Genomic DNA, 26,218 nt, shown 5'->3' on the forward strand with positions numbered 1-26,218 from the left:
TTCTTTATCTTGTCCTCTAATTGTAAAGTGACAGCCTTCCACCTTGTAGTTATTATAGCTGGGCTGTAACATTATATGGTAATGAAAAATAAATTAAAATAAAAAATACCAGCAACCACAACTCAGCAAATGCAATACAGGTGCTTACAGAACACTGGGTGAAGGAAATGTCTTAAAACAACGGCCTGTATGAAATGCAGGATTACTTCTCTGGTAAGACTTGTTTGTGCTGTTGCCTTTCTGGATTTCTTTGCAGACTTCTTAGAAGAATCTGTAAGATTCCATTAAGAGACATGCTGCAATGTGATCTGCCAGAGAGAAAATTACAGAGCTGAGGAAGAGCATACTGATCTGCTTGAAGAGATTTTATGAAGAAAACTTGATTCATTCTTAACTTATGGTCCTTTCTGCCTTATAGAGGGGGACTTCATGCAAAATCATGCTGAGGAGAATCACTCTGATGTGTTAAATAGTAGACTTAAGAATACCTTACAAGTTATTTCAAGGAACTGTGGCAGGGGGATTCTGATATTACTCGATTGCAGAGCTTACATGTAAACTTCATTCAGCAATCTAAGTCAAAGTCCAGATCACTTTGGAAAGGGTAGAGTAGTAGATTGTTTGTGTATATAAGAGAAATTAACCTGAAATGCAGCTGGGTAAACAGGATATTTCAAATGAATGATCTTTACTTGTGCTTAACACCTGGTTCTGGCTAAGTATTTGGTTAAGCATCACTGTCCAGAGTATGCAAACTTACAGAGATTGCAGGAAATGGCATAACCGCTCTTTAGAGCAAGGTGAATGTTTTAGCAAACTAAAGTTAGTTTGGGAGTAGCAGAATAAAAAGCAGCAGAATAAAAACATGGTGAAGCAGCATTCTTACGGAGAATCTCTATTTTTTTCTTTTGTTTTAAGTGGAGGTCTTGGTTGATCTTTTTTACTATGCTGTCCACAAATGTTTTTCATTAGAGTGTTGCACTGAACCTTTAATATTTGTTATTTTTAGCTGCTAGATTCTCCTACAGAAAGTTTGTGGAGCTCCCCAGAAACGTTTCATGAAATGTGATCTGTGCCAGGAAGTTTTGCTGTCTAAGACTGTAGTTCCAAAAGGCTAAAAAGTATGTTTAGTTGTGCTTTGACCAGGTCAAGGTGAGGCTGCTGAAAGCAAGTGTAACACAGGGGAAGGTGAATGATAACCTGGACAGGGTTTGCCATTGTAAAAAGTACTTGTGCTGCGTGAGTTGCCTCTGTTCAACAGATTAAATAACAAAAATGGTGAAGTCATTTCTTTTATCAGTATAATTACTCTGACTTTGATTTTTTTTTTAAATAATTTGTTTTTTTTTTTTTCTCATGTTCTATAGCTGATGGTAGATATTGCCAACAAAAAGGGTACCTGGTTGTTAGCCATGTATGCAAATATCCTTCATGCATGCCTTATGTGTATGTGCTATGTCTGAGAGTGGAAATGTACTGAATTGAATGAAACTAAGACCTGCTAAATTCTACATAAATGTGTCCTTAAATGGTTTGGTGGAGCACAATCATTTTAAAACCACACCTGTATTTAATCAGATTCTCTTTTCTATGAGTAGAGATAAATCCTAATAGAGTGATGGTATTTGTATTTTGAAATTATTACAGTAGTTATGAAGTAGTTTTGTGTTGTTATTTTTACTTATGGCAGGTTTACTAGAAGGAAATGTTCTCAAAAGGTATTCTGCATCTGATTTTTAAGCTTTCACATTAATCATTTTAAATGGATTGGTTATTATGATTTTGCATAGCCTTTGTTTCTGAATAAATTTTAGTGATTTAAAAAAAAATGATCATGAATGCTATTTTTTAGAGATACTGTTGTTCATTGGGGGACTAGCAAAGGGGATATCACAATATCTGTAGGTATTAGTGTAGTTGATGGCTAAGAAATAGTTATGGTCTGTTAGAGAATTTCTGTACATGTAAGATGTGCGATCTTGTTTGAGACAGGTATTTAATTATCATTAAATGCTCATTTTGCAGGTTCATGAGACCTTTGAGTGTCAGGAATGTGACAAGAAATTTATTTCAGCTAACCAGCTAAAACGCCATATGATAACTCATTCAGGTAACATACAAAATAACACAAACCTATATATAATGTGTTACATATTTAGTGTATATTCAGTTTTACCTGAATTGCTTTCTTATAGAAGGTTTAACAAATTAGTTCTGTGTTGTCCTTGGTTGTTCAGGCAGGTCGTAGATTGCAAGGAAACCATCTAAGTTATTGTTTCGAAGGCTTTCAAAAATCCAAGTGTAATGTAGTGTTCTTACACCTGTTGCTGCTTTGTCAAGCTATTTTCTCATGCTAGTTGGCTATATGATGTCAGTTAGCTGGGATAGGGCAAAAGATTGTTGCTTGGCTTATAGAGGAGGTGAAGAACTAGTGAGTGGCATTTTATGTTGAAAAGAAGAGGATGGGAGCTGAGGTATGCTGTCAGGCAGAGATCTGTGATGAAAGGGGAAACATTCATATATATTTATTTATATATATTTAGTGGGCTCATATATGCACGGAGCTCTCAGTCAGAGGAAAATAGCTCATACCCCACACCATTTCGTAGCCCACACACAAAAGTTTCATTGTGCCTGTTTTCTGCCAGAACAGGTCGCTGTGAGCAGGGAGCTGCCTGTCCATAGGCTTTGCAGTAGAACACAAATTGGCTCTGCCAGGATTTCTGATCACTGCAATCTAGTGAATTTATATCTTTCACCAGTGATTAGAAACATCAACCAATACAATGGAAACACAAATGTTGTTCTGTCAAATACATTAACGTTTTAAAAATGCAGGTTTTTACAGCTGCAGAGGCTTGTAATTGAACTGTTTTCTTGGTATCAGTCCACACCAAAAGCTCATTTCTTGTAACATAATCTATATCTCAGAGGCTCTTAGCTTGCTTTTGACATTTTTGGATGAGCATTAATGTTGCAGTCACCAGTCAAAGCATAAAGGCATTTTTCATAGCAATTTTTGGTTTTGAAAGCTAATATGTATATTGTTAATTAAGTTTTAAAACATTTAAACTGTCATGCCCTCTTTCACATTTGTAATCTGGAAACAGGGTTTTCCTCTTTGAAGTCATTCTCCTTTGATTTAAGCTAATTAATCAGAATTTAGTTTTAGCAATGATTATTGCAAAGAATGTGCCAATTTCTTGAGATACACCATGGCTCATCTTTTGTGAAGTGACATAACTGTCTAACATAAAGGGCATTAGTTGTCTTTCTAATTGGTTTAATCTTAATTGGGTTGACTTAATTACAAAAATCTCTCTGAGGAGATGACTGTCTCTGCCTTTCATCTTCTCCCCCTGTATAAAACAGGAGATTAAATGTCCCCCACTCATTTTCTACAGAAAAACGCCCCTACACCTGCGAGGTTTGCAATAAGTCCTTCAAACGACTTGATCAAGTGACTGCACACAAAATAATACACAGTGAAGATAAACCTTATAAATGCAAGCTTTGTGGAAAGGGATTTGCCCACAGAAATGTTTACAAGAATCACAAGAAGGTAAAGCACTCTGCTGTTGTTGTTTACAGGTCTGCCAGCCTCAGATTTACAGATTTTTTTTTCTTTAAATGGTTGAACATTAAGCTCTGGCATGCTTATAAACATGGGATTAAAGTATTGGAAAATGTATTTTTTTAGTGATTGTTGTTATAAGCAAAATCTCAAGATAATAATTGTGTTTAGAACAAAATAAGTGAAATAAGAAGGAAATCACACTTGCTTGATTAAAAGCATCAAATAAATTCCCATTTTGACTTTTGTTTTTTGTTGGTTTTGTTTTATTATTTTTTTAACATTAGTATCTCAAGTTAAATTTTAAACTGATCTAAAATCTCTTCAATTTTATTTTTTAAAATACCACATTTGAATAAAACTGTAGTCCTGTTGCAGTCATTCCTAGTTGTTAGACTTATCAGTAGATGCTTACCAAGCTATACTGGATTTGCACTGAGTAGTGTTCGCACATTAAAACAGCATCAGAAGAAACATTACCTGAGAAATAGGCTCCTGAAGGGATGCTCTGCTTCTGTTGATTTAAACTCAAATCTGCTTGACCTAATTTTCATAATGCTTGTCATTAATTTTAACATGGGTTTATATTTAATGGCAAAGCTGTATCCACAATGGCTGTATCAGAATTATAAGACAGAAGAAAATCTCTATTTTTGTGCCCAATATTTGGCAGTATTTTATTTTTATTTTTATTTTTTACTTTTCCCTTTTCTTTCCCCGTTTTGATGAAGCTGATACACCCACACTTACAAGTCTTTTGCAGTTTGGCTCATGTTATATGCCATCTGGGAATTTGGCACAGGATCTTTGCACTACCTCTTGCACTTTCAGCAATAAATCATATTAGAGTAATAATAATGCCTCTCATAGGGTAAATGGTGATGACTCTCTAAAACAGAAAACAAGCAGAAATCTGCTGAAAGACAAGATTCACTCCCATATATGTTGTGGTTACATCTTGTGTTTTAGACTTTAATGGGGCAGAATCTCACAAATTGGATATATTCTAAGAAAATATATAGAAAACTGGACAGATACTTCCGTATCTTAAGTAAATAGTTTTTATGTGTTTCCCATGTTAATTTGCAGCTGATGACTGATAGGGAATTTTGGCTGTGGGTGGACTTTGGGATAAGTATGAATAATGAGCAAACACTTTGACCCAATTCATTGTTCAAAACAGCAGCACCACTAACATAAGCAAGGATTGCATAAAAGAATGCCATAGAATTGGTTCTTGTGTCTGCCAAGGATTAGAGACTCCACATAATAGGAGAAACATTAAAATTTAGACAGTGTTAGCAAGTATCTAATTTTGACAGAATTCTTTAAAGCATGTTGGAATACTTATTTTCTGAACCTGTTTGTACATAGTCCTATAATGAGAAAAACTTATTTGTGTCTTTACATAAAGTTTACCCAAACAGTTGTGCATATTCACCCACCTACATTTAGGTTTCTAATTTCACTTGCTAAATGAAGGGATAAGACTGAGAGACAGGACTTGATGTAGATCTCCGGAATTGCTTTTCTGAAACACCTGTGTTTCTACTGAGTATAGAAGTTTTAAAGATACTGATTAGCAGAACAAGGTATCTAGGTTTGGCCTTAGCTGTCCCTAAAATCTTCAGTCCAGTAACATATCTTTAACAAAGGTAAACAAGGAGAGGTGGTAGATAATAGAGGGAAATATAAATATGTATACACAAAAAAAATTGTAAGGTGTAAGCCAAGCATACATTAGTTTGTGATGCCAAAATAGTTTTAAGTGCCATTATTTTGGCAGGGCTGTAATACTATGGAGGAAGAGAACGAGAGTTCTGTTGCTTGGTCACAGAAATAATGAACCGGTAAGAGTAGAAATGTAAACTTTTATTTCTCATACTTTTGCATATTTGTTCTACTCAGGTTTTTAATGAGTCTTCAGGTGTGTACTCCCTTAAGACCACACTCTAGGTTTCATTTTCTTCTGAAGCAAGAAAAATTGACCTCAGTTATACTTGAAATTATAAGTGCTTTTTTGTGTTATTCCTTTATGGAAGCTACTTGATCTGTTTGTTTTCTTTTTTTTGTTGGAAATATCAGAATAAAAATGACATTTGGCTCTCACAACAGATGCTTTAAAATATTTCTCAGATGTAAGTGAATGGTCATTTCAAAGGTACAGAAGGAGATTAGTTCCTTGCATTTCGCTGGAAGATAGACAGTGGTTTTGCTATGAGCACATCCACTCTGTTTAGTGTTTAGTGGAGCGCTGGGATGTGAACCCTAACTTAGTACTCATTACACCCTTGTAGGCACAGATCTGAGAGGCAGGAGCCGTTAGTCTTTTTGTGGTATCACTCTTATGGACTGCTGCTGCACACAAGCACTACGCTGCTCTGTGTAGGTGCATGTGAAGCTTGCTCTGTCACTTGCTTGGAGATAGTGTTATGCAGTGTGGAAAGAGCTCAAATGTCTTGAAAAAGCTCAGACTAAATCACTGAGTGGTCATGGGAAGAATATGATTCCATTTTTTGTGACAAAGTGTAAGGATTAAAGTTGTGTTATTGCAGTGGAAAATTCTGCTAACATTGCATATTCAAAAGTAGTTGCGCAGGCGTAACAGTGGGAGGGTATGTTAAGATAAGCAAGTAAGAGAAAGAGAATGCTATCTGAAATTAAGAGATGAGCACAGTATTATGTTGTGTTACAGATAAAAGTAGTCACTTTTCATTTAGGACAGACTGGATGAATGTGAATATTCTGTGCCACGTAATGCAGGTTACTTCTATACAGGACAATGCGAAGTTTTCACTCCATCTGCTACTTTGCTATGTATAGAGGATGAGTTTAGAGAATAAAATATGAGGAAATGACAGTGAGCAGAAGTAGGTCACCAGACATGGGATTTTAAAGGGTTTATGGTTAATCCAGTGATATTTGGTCCTGGGGAGCATAATGATTTAAAACAATTGTGTTCCTTCATCTTCTCTGCTGGGAATGGGTAGCCTTGGGCTGGGTTTGAACTTCCACAGATGCTACTGTAGGAAAGGCTGCCATGAGATATTCCTTAAAAGCCCATCCTTAGTGGCTTTGATTATATGACTGTCCAAAAAGTGCACTGAATTCTTCTGAAAATGGCCATCTGCAAATCTTAAAGGGTTGGAGGTGCAGGCTTTTTGTGGAATGATGACTTCATTTTGTATGGTTTCTGATGACAGATGCCAGTGCCCATACTGTATCCAAATGAGCCTAATCCAGCATCTATAGTTTCTGTACCTTTCAAAATACTGCAATCAGTGGTATCCAACAGAAAATAAGGAAATTAGAAAAGAATTGTTTACTTGATTGTAAAGTATTTAAGGGGATATAAACATGGAAAACAACTTAAACAAGTGTATTTAATTTTTGTAATCAAATAGAATCATAAGTTGTGTTTTTCTACATAGTGAATATGCAAGTAGAGGGAAATGTATATAATATAGAAGGAGTTTTTGGTTTTGTAGTGTTGTTTATGGTCCTACTGGCATTTTAATAGTGGAAATGTTGATTCAGCAATTTGGATCTCCTCTAGAGGAGACAACAGTAAAAACATCCGTTTTGTGTTTGTGCTTTATTTTCTGTTCTCCAGCATGCTGGGAATGTCTGGTGAAGAAGTAGCACAGCATAAAGTAATGGTATTTTTTTAGTCTAGATAGAATCTTTCTCTTTGGACTGTGATTATAAAGAGTTGCAGTACTGCATCCAAACGTTTAATGCATTTCAAGGCTTAGCTTGCTACTGATGTACAGAAAAAGCTATGGATAGTTTAGAAAACTGTCTAAAGCTTCTATTTAGTGGTAGAACATCAGGTCACTGAAGCTAATTGCAATGTTAGCAATATGTACTGCTTATATTCTACTCTATTTCAGGTTGTAAAATGAGACTATAACTTACATCGTTTAGTTTGACCACCACCTTTTTCTGAATTCTAATGCTGCAGACTTCCATACTGGATGTTTCATCATATTTGAATGGAAGGCGATTATAGAACTCTCTCTCATGAGAGCAACTGCAGTCCATTTTTCCATATGCAAATCCAGAGCAGTCTAGTGCATTTTGCAAGATGCTGCTGGGACCCCTATCCAAAAATAAAATCAGTTATTTAATTGTATGAGCATAGTCTATTGCTTTGTACTGCTGTGTACTTACATGTAGCCAAAAAACAAAGCCTAATTTATGTGTGCACTGTGTTCCTGCTACCAGATATGTACATGTATCCTATTATATAACAGATTGTTTGGCTATTTAATACATTATGTCTCTTCTAGCAGCTTTTAGTAAACTTGTTAGCTATTTTTTAATATTTAATGTAAGCTTGACAAATGTACTGGCCCACTTTTGGGATTTGGAGTTCCTGTAGTATAAGTGTGCTGCTCATAGTTGATCCCAGGCTTGCATAACTAAGTGAAGAGGTTAGACAATGGCGTTGACACATGCATCTCAAAGTGCATGTGCCTTGACAGCTGACATTTTTCTGTCCCTTCTGTGACTGAATGGAAGCTTTCTCTTAAGCTTTCTCTTTTCTGGAACCTATTAGTAGGACATAGGAGGACGGTATTAGAACTAATGTGTTTGTTTGTGGGGATACCTTTGCTCATTAAGATTTTCATGGCTTTTTGTAACACACACAGCTTGTTTCTGGGCTTTTCACAGATGGGGCAGATGAGATGGGATATCTGTGTACCCTTGCATGTGGGTATGACTAGTTAGACATTTGTAGTGAAGTTCAGAAATGTAGGTGAATTCTTGTATTTTGGTCAGAAGCGTAGAACTGGCAAGAGGATGCTAAGAAGGAATTATATGCAAGTGACTGTGCTCTTCAGAACTATCACTCAAGTGTTCTAAAACAGGGCATTTTTAAAGTAAATGACATGAAATTTGCGCTCGTGAAAGGTGCCAGATTGACAGCCCTAGAGACTGAACCCTTCTATTTATCCACAGAACAGGTACAGCACAGACAGCAGCACTGCGAGCTTCCCCACAGTGTCTCGTCAATATGTCTCAACCCTGTTCTGGAGGAACCACCTATTGAGGTGAGAGGGTAGTTCAGTCTCTTCATGTCCTGTCAATCCTTGGCCTGACTGCTGAGGTTGCCAAGCAGGTTGTCAGCTAATGCAAACTGTGATGTAAACCTCTAGCAGCTGGATTCAGCAGATTTTATATGACTTGTAATATATTCCACGTGTTTGACAGTGCTCCGCTTGCATTTTTGCTTTAAGTGACGTAGGCTTGGGGTCAAAGAACTCACTTTGAGTCCAAAACCTCCGTATAACATTGCAAGTACTCTAATGTTTGGCACTGTTATTTACATGTATGTGAGAGGACGTTTGTGTTAAAAATCAGTCTTGTTTTGAGGCTGTGAATTTACATGTAAGTTACTACACTGGCTCCCCATAGTCCTTTTTTTCCTCCCCATTTTAAGGGATAGCTATAAATGTCATAGGGTATTAGGAAGTTTTCTTCCAAAAGCAGAAATGGATCATATGCACATGTACTATGCTAGTATTTACCACTACCCTACAAAATTAATTAATTCTTCTGTTTTCGTACATACTACAGAATGTTTACTGTCCATCCCTTTTTCCCCTTGGCACATGAGTTTCCATTTAAGGTTTTTGCAAGCTAATACCATGTTCAGACACTGATGCTTTAAAAATGTGCTTTCCTTTACAAAAAAAATAGTAGGAAATTGGGTAGATAAATTGTATAGATTACTTTACTATCTATAGTGGGATAGCACTCAATATCACTAGGAAATGTGGAGAGGAAAAGGGAAATTTACAACAGTAGGATGAAGCTGGATGTTTCCCAAGCTCAAGAAAAGAAACATGCTTCTGCAACTCTGCAGTTTGTGAGATTCATCCAAACTTAGCCTTTTATTTTATTTATGGCTTTGAAGGCTGTTTCTATTTTTCTCTTTTTGAAGGCTATTGAGACTGTTTCTTAGCTATGGTGAAATTTTATTACAACAAACAATCTCAGTTTTGATGCTTCTGTGTGTTTTTTGGTTCTTTTAAAATATGAAGTTCAAACAAGGATATGCAAGAGTAGTCTCATGATTTGAGAAATTTTCTTTGCCAAATTTTAGACTACTATCTTGAGATAATCAGATTCATTTTAATGTTAACATTAACTGAAAAAAAAATCAGGATTTTGTGCACACCTCTTTAAGGTTTTTATTTGTATTAGTGAGTATGTAAGGCCAGTGTTAGTGCTGACAAAGAAATAAACTGATCTTGTAGTTTTTCTCCTGGTTACTCTGTGTATTTGTTTCTATTTACATGCATGTGTCTTATAACACTTCTGAGGACCGGGTTGGTACACTAATTCAGTAGCTGCTATGCTGACTTCTAGGATTCAAGATGATGGCAGAATGATTGTTTTAATTCCCTGTCCCCTGATACTTTAACTTGTTATTATATCCCCTCCTGAATCCAGTCTGGAAAATTAGCTATAATTACTGTAATGACAGCTAATTGATTTCCCTGAGCCTCTAACATGTTGTCTTTCATCTGCAGACCCATTCTGAAGAGAGACCATTCCAATGTGAGGAATGCAAAGCTTTGTTCCGAACCCCATTCTCTCTACAAAGGCATCTGCTAATCCATAACAGTAAGTACTAAGTCAGAGAGGAAAAAGAACTTCCTCGCTTCTCATAGTTGACTGAGGAAAACAGATGTATGGCACCTTGCTCTAATATACAGCTTGCTATGTTAAATTAGTCTTAAAATTGAACTCTGACCCTGGGAGTTAGAAAATACAGAGCCAAATTCAAACCTTGCCTTTGAATGCACTTACATGCAAATCCAAATGCACTGTAGAAAATGTGTCCATGCTTTGAGATCTGATGATATTTCTTTCTGCGCTAAATGTCATAGTAGTACTTACATTTTAAGAAAGGAGAAATGGAAGTAAAGATAAGTAGGTGGCTTGCTCAGCTTTTGTAGGTAATCCATTTCAGAGAGACTGAGACTGAGATTGTCTCTTCTGTGCCAGTCCAGGCTTCACTATAAGGTAATGTTTCCTGCCCGTAGCATATAACTAGCAGCCCAGAAGAATTCCATGGCCGTTTTCCCTCATGAGTAATGTGTTCTTGGCAGTCTGTACTGTTTTTTAAATGACTGTTTAAAGATTTATTTTTATGGAGTTTTCTACATCTAATGTTTACAGAGCCCTAAGCTGCCACTCAACTATGTGATTGTCAGCAGTTTAGATTTTAGAAAAATATTCATGATTGAAAATTATTGTAGCTTAGATGGCAGTGCTTTGGTATGAGGAATATTTAGATTGGTATAATTTAAAAGGTAGGCTTTCCTCTCTTAATCCAGTATAACAGTGTTTATGGTAGATGAATTATTAGACTGGAGTGCTTGGCTTCTTCTTTTATAATTATCTTCTAAACCTACCACAATTTCACAAAGCACCGAATTTTGTAAAATCTTTATCCAATGTAAAACATTAGAAATGTTACAGAGGGAGGAGGGAGTTTGAAAATGTTCAGTAACATATGTATTCCTAAGTTCTATGCAGTGATAGGTGGATTAGGTGGATATGTTTGCAGGCTATCCAAAAGCAGTATTTTACAGTGTCCAGAATTTTCTGCACTGATAAAAGGTAAAAGTCCCTATAAAAACATGCTTTACCTGTCACTCCCCTTCCCCCCTCCCCCCAAGGAGTGTGGGAGCTCAGGAAATTTGAGGTCTTTGAATCGGACGTGATTTGTGGCTTTAGGTGTTTCTGAACCACCACCATTTAAGCAAATACAAGTATTTCAGCCTGTGACCTTATCAGTCCTTCCTTGGTGCAACAGCAGTCTTGTTGAGGAGCAAAGGTTTTTAAAGTTAATAACTTCTTCTGCCTTATTAGGTAAAACTGTCTCCAAAATAAGTCAAAACATTAAAGTAGTAATGTTTGGTATGTTTATTTATCACAGGGAAGATTGTCTCTTCTTGTTTTTTGCAAAACAAACAAACAAAAAAAACACAACAACAACAAAAAACAACAGACCTTCTTACCAAGTAGTCCTTAATGCAACAGAGCATGGGCCAAAACCTTTATGGTCATACTGCATCTCTATCATCCTTTTATAAAAGAAATGTTGATAGACCAATAAGCAAAATTAAAAGTGAAAGTTATGACTAGAAGAATCTAGTTCTAGTTCAGTTCAAGGCTGTGATTAAAAAAAAAAAAAATAGGTCAGCTAGTCCAAGAACTTGTAGAATATAGAATATCCTGAGTTGGAAGGGACCCTTAAGGATCATCAAGTCCAACTTGTGTTCCAGGTGAAGAAATATAGAACTCTTCTCCTGATGACATAACTCTGAAATTGACAGGTTATGTTGGTATGAAATGAAGCAGATTTATAGGCATTGTCCAGCTACATTTGGGAGATAGTGCCTCTCATAGCACTGAAACATACCTTTCTTTAGAAAGGAGAGAAAAAAAAACCCTCTCTAGATGTGTTTGGCTGGCTTTACTGATCTGTGCTGTAGGAAACAAAAACTTGTTTGTGAAGCTTGAAATCTCTAGGAAAAAATGAAGTTGAGCCTGCACGATACATTCCTTTTAAATTCAGTATCCCATTGTTTTAGAAGGAGGCATGCTGAAGAATGATATGGAATGCCTTAAATGTTATTTTACAAACTTAATTTTCTATAAGTATATTTCATAAAGTTCATTTTTCAGGCATACCTGTCTTGAAATTTGCAAGACACAAGACATCATGCATATAATTTTCCAAACTCAGGATTAAATATACCGGTTCATGAGGCCATAAGAGATCTGGCTGACAGTAATGAGAAACTCAAAGCAGTTTATTGGGTCATTCGGTTTTCTGGAGCTGTGGAGGCACACATGAAGGGGAATTTATCTGTTGAGAAAGACATCATCCTTTTTATGTATTTGTTTTCTAGTGTAAAAATCTATGTGCAGAACATTTGATAGTAAGAGAAATAATAATTAGTTCATTTTACAGGGCTTGGTGGAAGTGGATATTGAACATTGCACTTTTCAAATAAAGCACAAGTAGCCCTGTTTTTCATTTTTTTGTTTTGTTTTGTTTTTTGTCATAAAGAGAGCACATCAGTGGAGTAGAAAAAAACAGTCCAAGGAAAGACATTCACGTTATGATACGTATTTCTGAGGAAAAATGCTGTAGGATATATTATGTCAGGACTCTGCTTCCATATTTGGAGGCATTTGCAGGTACTGATATCATAGTTTCATGTTAAGCACTACTTAAAAGTTTTCCTCCTTCAGTGGTTTCAAGAACTGAAGTCAATGATGTACTTTGTTGTTTGTTTCCACTTTCTAGAGTGCCTAAGTCTGAAGAGAATATGTGTATTTTTTTGTTAATGTTCTATTTTGTAACATCTTAATCTAGCACAGTGCAAACCTATTGACTGAAAATGCAGAAAGAAAATACTTTCTTCATTTCTTATACATAGATATTCAAAATTATTTGCTACCTTTAATAATATTTTTATCTACCAAAGGCAGTGGAAAGACTTTGGTTTTTGGCAGTGACAATTCTTGAGCAACCAGCATGCTCTTACGTTTACTTTACGAAATCTCTCTTTTTATCACAACATGAGATACCATGAAATAAATTGCGTAGCTCTGTTTTTTGCTGCAGTTTTTTACAAGAGGATTTTCAAAGCTGCTCAGGGAATTTTGATGCTCATGTCTTGTTGTGACTGATTTATACTTTTGCTTTATGCCATTTAGGAACCTTTTGAAACTCTTTGCAGCTAGTATTCTTTATGAAGTTTTCATGTGTCTTTGTTTATGGTTTGAAAAAGAGAAGGAAAAAGGCCAAAGACTGCTAAACGAGCCAACTGTGAGTGGGGATAGTGTTCTGATGGCTCTTCTATAGTGAGGTATATAGTTTGTGATTAAAAAAGGAAGTTGAGGAGAAACAATGATAATTTGCCTTTATCAAGTACAATGTTTGAAGAATAAATAATAATAATAATAATAAAAACAACAACAACAACAACAAAAACACTACTTTTAGTCTTCCCATCACTTTGTTGAAAAATTTTGCCAAACTGACACCAGGATTTGGCTGACAGAGCTGTGTATAGTGGAAGATTATTATAGTGTGTACACAGGAGAGACTAGTTAGTTCTGACTGCCTGGCTTTGGAGGACTTTTATTTGAAAAAATGGTTGATCTTTTAATACTGTATTATTTTTTGTTGTTGTTTGAAAGTTATTTTATCATAATAGAAGTGCAGTACTGAAAATTACAGGAAAGGTTACAAATAGAACTGTAAAATAAAAATGTTGAATCCTCATGAGACTCAACAAATGTCAAATCTTGTCATAAATCATGATGGTAAGTGTATGGACATCATACAAATATTTTTTACTTTAGAAAACATGGTAATTTGTTCAAATGGTTTGGTATTGCTTCCTTTTTTTTCCCGATTTGTTTTCAGGAGCTAAGTTATTAAAAGAGAGACAAAGAAACATATAGGCAACTAAATGAATTCAATAAGTGTATAAGTTCTTATGAGAAGTAAATTTCAACAGAAGTTACTTGAATATTTTCCCTTTGTTGAAATGAAATGATGTTACTTAGTAAAAATAGCAATGACTTCACTTGGTTAGCAGGGCAGTCTCGTGTTCCCAAGACGACTCGCTTTGTTAGCAGTGTGGTCTCATGTTCCCAAGATGAGAACAGAAGAGACTCAATAGGCAGTTAGAAGCAGCATAAGTGTTAATCCTCCACATAAAGGCATATATCCTTGTTGACCTTGAATTTTTTTCTGAATAGCTAGACTGGAAGTATTTTTAGGGTAAGACAACATATACTCTTATACCTTTTTAGCATTTTCTTGCGTTATCCAAGACAAATCTGCCTTTGTTTCCAAACTGAAAAAAGAATGAGCAGTTTAGGGGCTGGGGAGAAGACAACTGTGGCTGATTTACGGGGGAGGGACGCAGCTTATCTGGGCTTTGAAATGTCTGCGGGTACTTGCGGCACCACTGTTTATAAGCTTCGCTTGTCATAGAATCATAGAATATCCGAGTTGGAAGGGACCCATGAGGGTCATTAAGTCCAACTTCCTAGGTCCCCAGAAGACCACAAAAAAAAAAAAAAGGCTCGTGTGTCTGAGAACGTTATATAAATGCTTCTTGAACTCTGGTAGGCTTCCATGACTGCTTCCTTGGGGAGCCTGTCCCAGTGCCCAACCACCCTCTTGTTTAAAAACTTTTTCCTGATATCCGGCCTGACCCTCCTGTCACACTTTCAAACCATTCCCTCAGGTTCTATCGATGGTCAGCAAAGAGAAGAGCTCAGCACCTGACTCTCAGCTCCCCCTTGTGAGGAAGTTGTAGACCACAATAAGGTCTTCTGTCAGTCCCCTCCAGGCTGCACAATCCAAGTGACTTCAGCCGCTCTTCATGCATCTAGGCCTTTCACCCTTTGTTGCCCACCTTTGGACACTCTAAGTTTTGTGTCTTACATGTATACTGTGGTGCCCAGAACTGCACACAGTACTCAAGGTGTGGCCACACCAACGCAGAGTAGAGCAGGACAAGCACTTCCCTTTCCCAACTAGCAATGCTGTGCTTGATGCACCCCAGGATATGTTTGGTCCTCCTGTCCACAACGCGTGGTTCATGCCCAGCTTTCTGTCAATCAAAACCCCCACATCCCTTTCTGCAGGGCTGTTCTCCATTTTCTCATCCCCCAGTCTGTATGTATAATCAGGGTTGCCCCTTCCCAGGTGCAGGATCTGGCACTTCCTCTTGTTAAACTTCATATTGTTGGTGATTGTCTAGCTCTCTAATTTGTTCAGATCTTCCTGCAAGGCCCTACCACCCTCGATGGGGTCAACAGCTCCACCCAGTTTGGTATTGTCCATGAGCTTGCTCAAAAAACCTTCAATTCCTTCATCCAAATAGTTCATGAAAACACTGAAGAGAAATGGTTCTAAAATGGAGCCCTGTATATGTATTACTTATATGTTACTTATGTGTATAATAATATGCGCTCACTTATGTTATCAAGAAAAAACATTTTCCAATGCCTTGGCATCAAATGGGCTTTAATATGCAGCATACTGAAATCAATTTCCATTCATATTGGCCTTTGGACTTGCACCAAGACTAGGATTATTTTAGCCTTTTGTTGAGCCACATCAAGGAAATACATTACCTCTATATGTATATTGTTGCTACTAGAAAAAGTAGCTTTTGCATATAAAGACTGTGTCTTACTCAAATGTAACAGGAGGTTGCAGCTCAGACATTTGTCCTGAAAAATAAGAAGTGGATGATAGTCCTGAAATTATGGTGGTCTTCTTTTGTAATGCACTTGTTGCTAGGAAAACTTTTTTTTCAGATATAGGCACGTGATTTCCAGTTTAGGCTGTGGTTCTGGAAGTAACCTTAAGCACCACTGATTTCTGAATGAATGTTGCAGATGTTTATTAAGATGTATTCTTAATCAAGAATTTAACAAATAAAAAGAGGACATTCTCTTCTGCATTTACAATAGCAATAAAAAGAAGGTTTTTGCAATGATTTCTCTGCAGGATCACATATCTTGTTTCTTTTCTGAAAACATGAACATGGATTTTCACAATATGATGTTTCTTCCGCTCTCTGAGATCTTTAGTTGAATTTTGAAACTCTTAGTAATATTAATTATGTCTCTGTAATAAGCTTTAACCATATTACTATAGTTCGAACAGCAACTATAACACTTAAAATTTTCATCTTTGTCATATGAGTTTCTTTTTATTGATGTGAATGAGAGGTTAGTCAAAGCATGTTTTTTTTTTTTTTGTTTGTTTGTTTTTTGAGAAGTCTCTTAAATTCAGGAAATCTTGTAATATGTAAGCTTCAAAAAATGAAATCTTGTTTTTTGTTACCATAAGGAGAGTCTCTTATTGGAGGTACTGATAAAACCTGTGGTCCTTTTCACAGATAGCCATTTTGCCTTTGGCTATAGAGCTTAATCTCACATTTCTGGCTATGTTATTGCCAAAACTACCTTCTGCTTTCTTAATTTCCCAGTGACATTATTATCTGATTTGGTATTCCTTCTTTTTCTGTTCTTAGAATCTAGCTCTTCAATTATCTTTGCTGCTTTTATTCATTTTTATGAAACAATACAATTTGTGTATTTCCATAAAAAGTTGGTATCTTTAAACCTTATTTTCTTCTTCATAAGGTGAGAGGACCTTCAAGTGTGATCATTGTGATGCTACTTTCAAAAGAAAGGACACTTTAAATGTTCATATTCAAGTTGTACATGATGGACATAAGAAATACAAGTGTGATCTCTGTGACAAAGCTTTTGTGACGCCCTCAGTCCTGAAAAGTCATAAAAAAGTGAGTAGAATAAATTCTTTCATATTTACTCCTTGTGTATCCTTAAGATTGTGGCTAAACACAAAATGCCTAGATGCTTCTGCGTTGCTGACTTCTCAGTATAAAGCTGTGTTGATGCTTAATACCCTAAAGTGCTTAATACAGTAGTGGTGTTATTGGTGGTATCCAGAATATGCAAGAAGGCATTAATTGTTAGTAATCAATTAGTAGCTGTCTGTCTGGTATCCCCCATTGCTGCTGTTAGATATGTAAGTGTTTTCTAAAGAACCCTATCCTAATCAAGGTGGATTTAACATTCATATCACTGATGTAAGGGAATGAAAATTATGTAACTCCATCCAGTATTTTATTTACTGGATGGAGTTACATAATATAATAAATAATATATCTTATTTACTTTTTCTTCAGCTGCAGCATGATATGTATCATGTGAAATAAGGTTTTTATAATCTAATGAAGAACTTTACAGAATTAAGAATGTTCTATGTCTTTCATTAAAAGAAAAATAAAACAAACAATTATTTCCCTATCTAAAAAGAATTGTGTGCAAAGCTAGAAATCCAGATTGTTAGCTGGACATATAATTTAGTTTATTTTTGTTCCTATCCCATTTAAATTAACAATCATAAATGAAGTAATCCAAAATACTCCACTATAAGATTATTCACAGTTATAAGGAAGAATTATTCAATAACCTGAGAAATCTTCAGAACTTGGAGTTGAAAGTAGTGTGGAAAATGAGAACCCATTCATGTAACTTATTTCAAGGTGGTCTTGCTGTTGATCACACAGTGTAGATGGGAATTTTTTTTTTCCTGTTTGAAATAATATATTTTTTTAAAGGCACTCTAGCCGTAAAAGTTTGATTTCAAAAGACTATCTCAACTTTTGATTTAGTTAGTGACAATTACAATTACAATATTCTTCTCATGATCAATTCTGTAAATATAGTCTGATTCTAATATTTATTAGGAACAAGACAAGGACCAATACACAATTTGTATTGACGGAAATCAGTGAGAACTTGTGGTTTGGAGGATTGCTGTCTCTCATATTTTGGGTAAACTGATGTCTGTGATTCATTCATATGAGACAATGTCAGAAATAATTTACACAAATCTCCATAGAAACAATTTGAAGCTCCAGTTCAAGTTCTGAGTGGGAAAATTGTACTAGTTGAGATAAAACTCTTTAACTACATTTAATAATGAAATAAAATTCTGAGACAGTATAAACTTTTAAACAGTATTTCCATTTATTTGGGTTACTCTTGCTGGGTAATCAAATTATTTTCTGCTTTAGACACCACTGTCAGAGAAATAAAACTAAAAATCGGGTGGCTTACTCTTTTAATCATGAAACTAGACAAAGGTGAATCAGGCTTTTGTAATAGTGACTATATGGGAAATTGTAAACTTGCAAACTGGAAAAAAAAAACAAAACAAAAAAAAAAAAAACAAACTTTGCCATTAATATGAGATTAGTTTAGAAATTCTAGAAGAAAATTGAAAGAACACTTTAATACCTGAGAATCTCTGCCTGATGTGATGGAATAAAATACAAAACGGTTGTTGGAGAGAATAGTGGTTGTTGTCAAGTACAATTAAACTGTTCGTATTTCTCTTATTTCAAGGCTATGTTATTTCTCTTACTTTAAGGCTATGTTGAGATTTTCATTCTTGTCTTTGCTTGCCCCTTTCAGACTCACACAGGAGAAAAAGAGAAAATTTGCCCATATTGCGGACAGAAGTTTGCAAGCAATGGAACACTGAGAGTTCATATTCGAAGCCATACAGGTACTGTGATATTTCTTATAATCAACAGGGAAAAAAAATATCTAACTGTATTCCAAGGTATCTCTAAATTTGTCTACAAATGCTCTGTCTAGCTACAAAAAGAGATACAAATTTATAGGTAGGCTTAACACACTTTTCAGATGTTTTACCTGCTTAATGTATTAAACCAGATTCTATTTTGAACTGTAATTAGGTATGAATATATATGTATATGTGAGTATTTACATGAACATACACTGTGAGTTCATTCAAGTCTGTGGTTTCTAAGATGTTTTAAAACTCTAATCTCATGTTATTGTAACTTCTGACCTTATCATGGCCCAGACATTACCCAAATTAGAATGTTCTACCTTGGGTGCATTCTAATGTAAATAATTCAAAATGTATTTTCTGTTGCAACATCCAAATCATTCTGCTGTTCTCTTAGTATTTCTAGGTCTGAGTTATGTAACAGAGTCTGTATTGCCACCCTGATTGCACTACTTTTTCCCTACTATTCGTTACATATGTGCTTCTGTAAAATCACTGAAAATAAATTAGTCATGTTGTCATTTAGATAGGTTTCATTTTCTGAGCTTGTGTTTTCTTTTCAAAAAAATGGCAGGTAACTGAAAGGGGTTTCTTTGTGATGATTTGTTTCCAACATAAAATGGTATCGATCTCCTTTTGGCAGCCAAAGCATCAGTTTACAAAGAGTCTTCCTGTGACGTTTCATTCACTCCACATAAGCAAATTTGGTTTGTGGGGAGATGATAGAATTGGGGTTTCTAATCATTTGGCTTTCCTCTATGTTTGGCAAGTCTTAATCACTTCAGTCTATTAGGACTGCCTGTTGAGATTACAGGTCTTTACTAGTTTGAAATATTTTACAGTTTTAGATTTGACTGCCCCAGCTAATAGCAGATTTCACAGTCCTGTTGTCAGGATAAATGGCCAAACTTTAGCTCCTCTTCTTTGCTAAGTTCCATGTTTGGAATCTTTTCTCCTCATAGCAGTTGTTTAATATGTGCATATAAGCTTGTGTATAAATGTTCTGTGCAGGTAGTTAGCATGTAGTGTGATCATAGGCACAAAAGACACTGAAGGTCCAAGCTGCTAAGACACAATCACAATACAACAGTTCTCTTCTGTGCATTCCTCCTCTTTATTTTTGTTCTTTCTCCACCTACATCTCCATCTTCTCAACCCTTTCAAACTCCTTCCTGCACAATCTCACCTGCTATGTCTTTCTCTTCAGTCTTCTGTCCCCTAAGATGGAATTTGCTCTTTTTTTGTCACTTTCTCAAGATGCAGAGGAGGGAAAAAAAACAAAACAAAAATCTCACTCATGGAGCATGTCGTATGAAGACTGAGAGAATCCTTGGGGAAATGTGCCTGTTGGAAGGACCAACCTGTTCCTAACCTGGGCTGTACTTTAAAGAAATGCATAGGTGGGAGTACAAAGAAAGCAATTTGATAGTGTTAGTTACTCAGCACAGCAATACAGACTTCTGGGTCTATGACTGCCTACTTTTTTATTGTGTTAACTTTTTTCAGAAGATTATTTTGTTTATGGATATTTCTTTACCTTCACCTTACCATCTCATGAGGATACTATGTTATTCTTTAATCTTCTATTTTTGCATACTAGACTTCCATGAAAAATTAGGATTGTTATAGATTTTCCAATGCTTAAGGGAATATCAAAATGTTACTCTAATTCTGCAATAAAATCTCTGGATTCACATTCCAATGTGTTTTGCAGGCAAGTCTGCTTTATTGCCTTTAGTAGTGGGGTGCTTTTTTTTTTTACTTCATGGGCCTTTTTCTGAAACTACATCAATTTGCACAGTGCAGAGAGGCCTTAGTTTTTCAAGCTGATAGTGCAGATGGCTTTTGGGAAAATGTTTTATAGCTGTCTGAGTGAAAATGCTTTTCACACATGTGCTGCTACCAGTTGCATTTAATGTTTCAGCTCTCTCAAGCTGGTTTTCCCAAAAATAGGAAAGGCGAATGAGGTGAGTTCTGTGAAACCACACACCAGAGACCTCTAACCTTGAGGGCAGAGACTTGCAACATTTTTAGCCATTATTATGCAAGAAATAGTACAATGGCATTTTGAATTTACTTCAAGTAGAAAGGCACTGAAGTTTTCCAGTACGTTTGTAAATTGAATATGGCTGGAGAAAGTGCCTGGCCAGGAGATGGTACAGGCTGGAGTTAACAGAATGTGCACTGTGAAAAGAGCTTATGAAAGAATCTCACTGCAGAAGGAAATTTTCAAGGCTTCTTTATTCAACAATCTTGCAGTACCCTTTTTAAAGATAGTTACAAATTCGGAAAGAATGTCTTATTAAATACATTTATAATGGTCTGTGTGATAAACTTTGATCCTTCCAGTTGCTATGGTGATGTCGATGTTTTTGATGGAAGGATTTGTGATTTGCAAATCACAAATCTGCAAATTTTTTTTTTTTGGGGGGGGGGAAATGTCATTCTCTTACAGTTCCTGACTGTTTCTTGATTATCCCAATGAAAGGTGGGAAAATGGGGACAGACAGAAGTGACTTCTTTGTGGTTAAAAAATTTGCTAAGTTACATGGTGCAATACCTTATACTAGGTTTAGAGAGAAAATGCATAATTAGATTGTTAGATTTATGTTGCATTTCAGGAGGGATGGTTTTGACTTGTGCTGTGACTACAGACTTCAGCTAAGTTGTTCAAGATCATAATACATGCAGACCAACCACCAGAGGAAATTGCTGTTCAGTGTGGAAAAGCTGAGCTGTATTCAGTGGGCCTGATTAAGAATGGGCACAACTTTCTGAGGGTTAGTTTGCATCATTTCAAGAGAAAGTAAGGGTAGTTGATGAAGGGAATCCATGTTATTTGGAAATAGTACAAAAAGCTGAGTGCTGATTTGATGCCTTTTAAAGTTCACTGTGTTGTGAAAGTCCTTGAAAACTTTTCAAGTGTTTTCTGAGAAATCTTGAGTTCATCAAACAGTGGAGCCACGAACTTGCATTATTTAGTGATAGATGTTTGGTTTTGAAATGTCGCAGTGTTGAATACTTCGTGCTCTTGATATTGAATAAATTCAGTGGTTTTGAATTAATCAGTTTAAAAATGTGGCCACCTTTTCTCTCTTTTTTTTTTTTTTTTTTTTGGTCAGACTTTAAAGTATCATTTCTAATTCTGAGCTAGAAGTGAACCAACCAACCAAGCAACAACTGTCCATTTGCAAGAGTTGATTCATGTTTTGAATAAGCCTTCAGCTGTGACCAAATTTTCAGTGCAACTAAATGGTACACCATAAGCATAAATATTGCAGGAAACTTCATGTTTTAAGAGATTAGGTTTCAGGTCCTGGTGCAGATGTTTGTGTTAGTGTATTTGCTGTGCATGTGGTCGGCTAGCCTTTATTAGCTACTTTGTATAAGAGGCTTTGCTCTGTATTTACAAAATAAGGCCCTGCAGAGTACTTTTGCAAAGAATTGTGCATCGATTTTTCTTTTTTTTTTTTTATTATTATTATTATTATTTATACGTCCTTTATAAAAGCTAAGATTCTTGTGTATCCTATTCGTTCTGCTTTGGACATGTAATTTTGATATGCTTAATATTTCATATAAAAAAGAAGCTTTTATTCAATATGCAGCACATGTTCTTAAATACTGCTACTCACGGATGCATGCATGCTTCTTCAATAAGCAATTTTATTCCCTCTTTTATCTTAGAATAAGACTCTGTAAATGAGCCCTAACAATACTTGGCCTTTTGCAGAAACTGAGCTGGTTTGGGGTGAGTGAACATGTCTGCATGTGCATGTATAAGAGGGAAGGGGTTGATGTTTGCATCTGAACCTAGTATATTGCTCTGTAATTCATCATCTGGGGTTCTAGCCTTAGAATGACAGAGACAGCTCTCTGTAGGTCAGCTGAAACACTATAGCACATTCTCCCTCTGCTGTATCCTGTTGGTTTACGACTTCTTAGGGTCAGAGGGAGCTGAGGTTAATTCAGCAAAAGAATCCTCTGACTGCGATATAAATTCCTTGGCTTGTTCATAAATTGTAAAAGAAGTTCTATGGACTGTTTCTTGGGATTGAAGACTGTGGGCCAAGAGGTTAATTACTTGCCTAAAGTTTCAAGCAGCTTTCAGTGTTAACGCTTACTGGCTGTGGTTTGTGCAGCTTTGCAGTTGACTTATGCATAGGTATTTAAAACTATTAATTGATGTCTTGTGTGTACGTTTGTGTGTGTGTACATATATAATTGTTTTGCCTATGTAATATGTATACATGTTTTTTTATCTGCCTGATACCGGTCTTGTTTCTTTTGTAATTATTTGTATCATAATCCCTTCCATCTTTGGTATGTATCACATCAAGTTGTGGAACAATGAATGTTGGGATGAAGTAGTTCATATTTGCACATTCTTTTATTTTTGCGAAAAGGAAAGTGAGTCTGTTTTAAATGTAACTCTGTCCTTTCCATGCAATCTTTTTCCTACTTCATTACACAGGTATTGGTGAGGTACCACTGATGCTCATGCATGTCATTCAGAAAATGCTTGTGCATACAGACATAGATTAAAACTCAAGGACATGTAACTTTGTTTTGTGTCTATCACATTTAGACAATCTGATAAAAAGACTATAAAATAACTATAACTTCACAGGTCTTAAATGTTTTCTGAAAGGGTTTATGTTTTTATTCTACGCCATTTTACAGCCATTACTTAATGTGCCATTCTTTAATGTTATGCTCTCTGTTATGTGGAAAAGAAGCTTTCCTTTTAAGGAAGAGTTGAGAATGTTCTTTGGAAATTTACTTCCATATCCATGATCTTAAGATGATACTGTGAAATTACGTTAAACAAACAAACAAAAATCATTCAGACCATCAGCTTCCATATCATTTGTGTCAACATAGCTAGGCTTACGTTTTTCAGTTTCCATTTCCACAACTAAGTACTGTTTTGTAAGCTCATGAAAATATTTTATCATACTTGTCCCCTGTAACTTTAGGTGCTGATTACCTTCTTAAAACGTGTCTTCCTCTGCATTGAGAGCCTGATATAATAGTCCTGGCTTTGCCGTTGTAGTCACACTGTGCAATTTGATTAATTAGGCATTTGAACATATTTAAAATCATATTTAAAGTACAACTGTAAAAAACCTAGTTCCAAATTTTGCACTCGTGTCAAAATTCCTGAGTAACCAAACCAAATATTAATCGTGAAGTTAAAAATCAAAATCTGTGCTTATTAACAATAGCTCAATCATCTATGAAATTAAAATACATGAAAATAGTCAAAGGAAGTAATGAATTCAAGGAAGGAATGAATTCAAGTGATTCCTGCTTATTGCTGTGTAATACATGCCTCCAAAATTGTAGTAGGTATGCAGATGACTGTTCATTAGCGTACATAAGATATGTTTACAAATAATCATTCTAGAAAATGATCTGGTCTTTTGTATGTATACATTTATTACCTCTTTATATACTTACTGCCTCTAAATAATTTATATTAAATAAAAAAGATAAAAGGGAAGCTTTGAGGAACTTCCTATCATATCACGATGAAGTATGTGAAAAAATGTATCTGTATCTAGTCAGAGAACAGCTTGCAAATGACTGCAGATAGATTGTTTCTATTTGATAACTTCTAGATGATCACTCTTTTATCTACTGAATTTAAAAAGGAGCTTGCATAAGACCTCAAAGGTGAGGATTCTGCATTTCTAAGCCTTTCAGTTTATACATCATTGTCATATTTATCTCCAGACAACAGTTAAATCTTTAAAAGTACCTGTGAAGTTTCATGCAACTGTCAGCTTCTTGTTGTCTGCTCCCATGAATGGATAAATGTTCTTATAATGGATAGATTATTTGAATGCTAGTGACATCTTTAGATAAATTACACCACATAACTGATTGATTAATATATATACTTTAAAAGATTTGGTTGACCTTAAGTCATAGATGTTAATGCTCCATTCATAGGGAAGGCAAATTGCTTAATTCCAGTGACAGATGCAAAGAATCAAATTGCTTTATTTTTTAAATTAAGCCTGTGGAGTTTTTATTTGTGACTAAAATTCTTAATATCAATATGCAACTGGTAAGACTGTATTACCTCTGTAGGTAATACAGGTATAGTTAGGAGTAAAGATAATAACTTTTGTATTTGATAAAGTTGTTTACTAGTCTTTATGATTTGTTCTGTTACGAATAGCTAAAACCTCAAGTATATGATAATCATGATAGGCCAGACAAATATTTTGACTGCAGGTCTAACTACTGCTAATCTGAATTCTGAGTAAAACTAAAACTTCTAAAGAAATCTTCTCGACTGTGAAAATATTGCTTCTCTGTCTCAAAGAATAAAAAGTACTTATGAGAGAGTATTGAAAGACAACATTTGTTAAAGCAATCTGGTTTTATTTTAAAAAGAATAGCATCAAGTTTGTTGTTGTTTTCTCCTTATTAAACGTGACCATAGCTAGTGACTGGAAAATGCATTTGGTTGAATCACATAAAAGAATTTCTAGTTCTCCCTTGTGTCTATGAAGTGCACAAGTATTGGATATTGGTTAGGAAGCATTCAGAAGTACACAGGCTTTAGTTTTATTAATCATCAGAGAAGAAAAACAGAAATATTTGATCTCATCTTCAGAGTCTGCCAAGTTTGAATGTCATTTAAAATGAAGAATGTGAAGAAATAGCTCTAATTGACCTGTACCTGAGTACTGATTTCTGTTTATCTCAGGCAATAATTGTAGTCTGCACAGGACTATTCTCATACCAATCAGAGAATCCTATCCCCTTCTTTATCTGGTTGACTTTGAGTGTAGAATTACAGGTGTATTTGGTGTTTTTGGGTCTTGTCTCAGCTGACATCCACAAGTATTTTATCTTTCAAATCGTGAAGTTATTTAGTTCTTGGCATGAGAAAGCTATGCGTGTGTAGGTGCTTTCGTACTTTTAAAAGACTTATTTTGAGTGTTAAGTTTAATGGCTGAAAGTCAGGCAGGCCAGAGTTTTGTGTAGGCCAGATCACTGTGTTTGTCTAGTCCAGATTAGTGGTTTGGCTTGTAAAGAGAACAGCTAGCTGCTGCAGTCAGCCAAACTTCTTCATTACTGCACCATTATTTTCCATTCCTAATATCTCTGGTTAAAATTATAAAAATTCCTTAAGAGAACTTAAGCATTAAAAGACCTTAATGCTTAAGGGTATTAAATACTTTTTGAAAATGCTGCTCTGTATCTAGAAAACAGGCACCTCTCTACAAGAGGAAATTTATTACTCTGAGGAAGTGTTTGTCTTCTCAAAGGTCAATTTGACATGCTGTGCAGCACAAAGGTGATTAAATTTACTGAATATTTTCTTAAAGTGTAGATATTTAATCTTCTTTCAATAACTAGTTTTCTGGCATTTTCTGCTTCAAGATCTGTCAAAGTCATTTGTTTTTTTGAGTTTGTATGTAACT

General features: G+C 35.5%; 1 protein-coding gene across 3 annotated transcripts in view; it reads left to right on the top strand.

Annotated features, from left to right (window-relative positions):
• Nucleotides 1-26,218, top strand: part of PRDM5 (PR/SET domain 5) — an 85,560-nt gene that overhangs the window by 34,520 nt on the left and 24,822 nt on the right. For 2 of the 3 annotated variants that reach the window (XM_082759388.1, XM_082759390.1), the window contains exons 9-13: nucleotides 2,026-2,110; nucleotides 3,405-3,562; nucleotides 10,117-10,210; nucleotides 16,787-16,947; nucleotides 18,650-18,743. In XM_082759388.1, coding sequence (XP_082615514.1) covers nucleotides 2,026-2,110; nucleotides 3,405-3,562; nucleotides 10,117-10,210; nucleotides 16,787-16,947; nucleotides 18,650-18,743 — 592 coding nt within the window. Of the gene's footprint in view, nucleotides 1-2,025; nucleotides 2,111-3,404; nucleotides 3,563-8,539; nucleotides 8,632-10,116; nucleotides 10,211-16,786; nucleotides 16,948-18,649; nucleotides 18,744-26,218 lie in introns of all 3 variants that reach the window. The other variant, XM_082759389.1, reaches the window with a different exon arrangement.

The sequence above is a fragment of the Aythya marila genome (assembly GCF_965140915.1).
Source record: "Aythya marila genome assembly, chromosome: 4".
NCBI lineage: Eukaryota > Metazoa > Chordata > Aves > Anseriformes > Anatidae > Aythya > Aythya marila.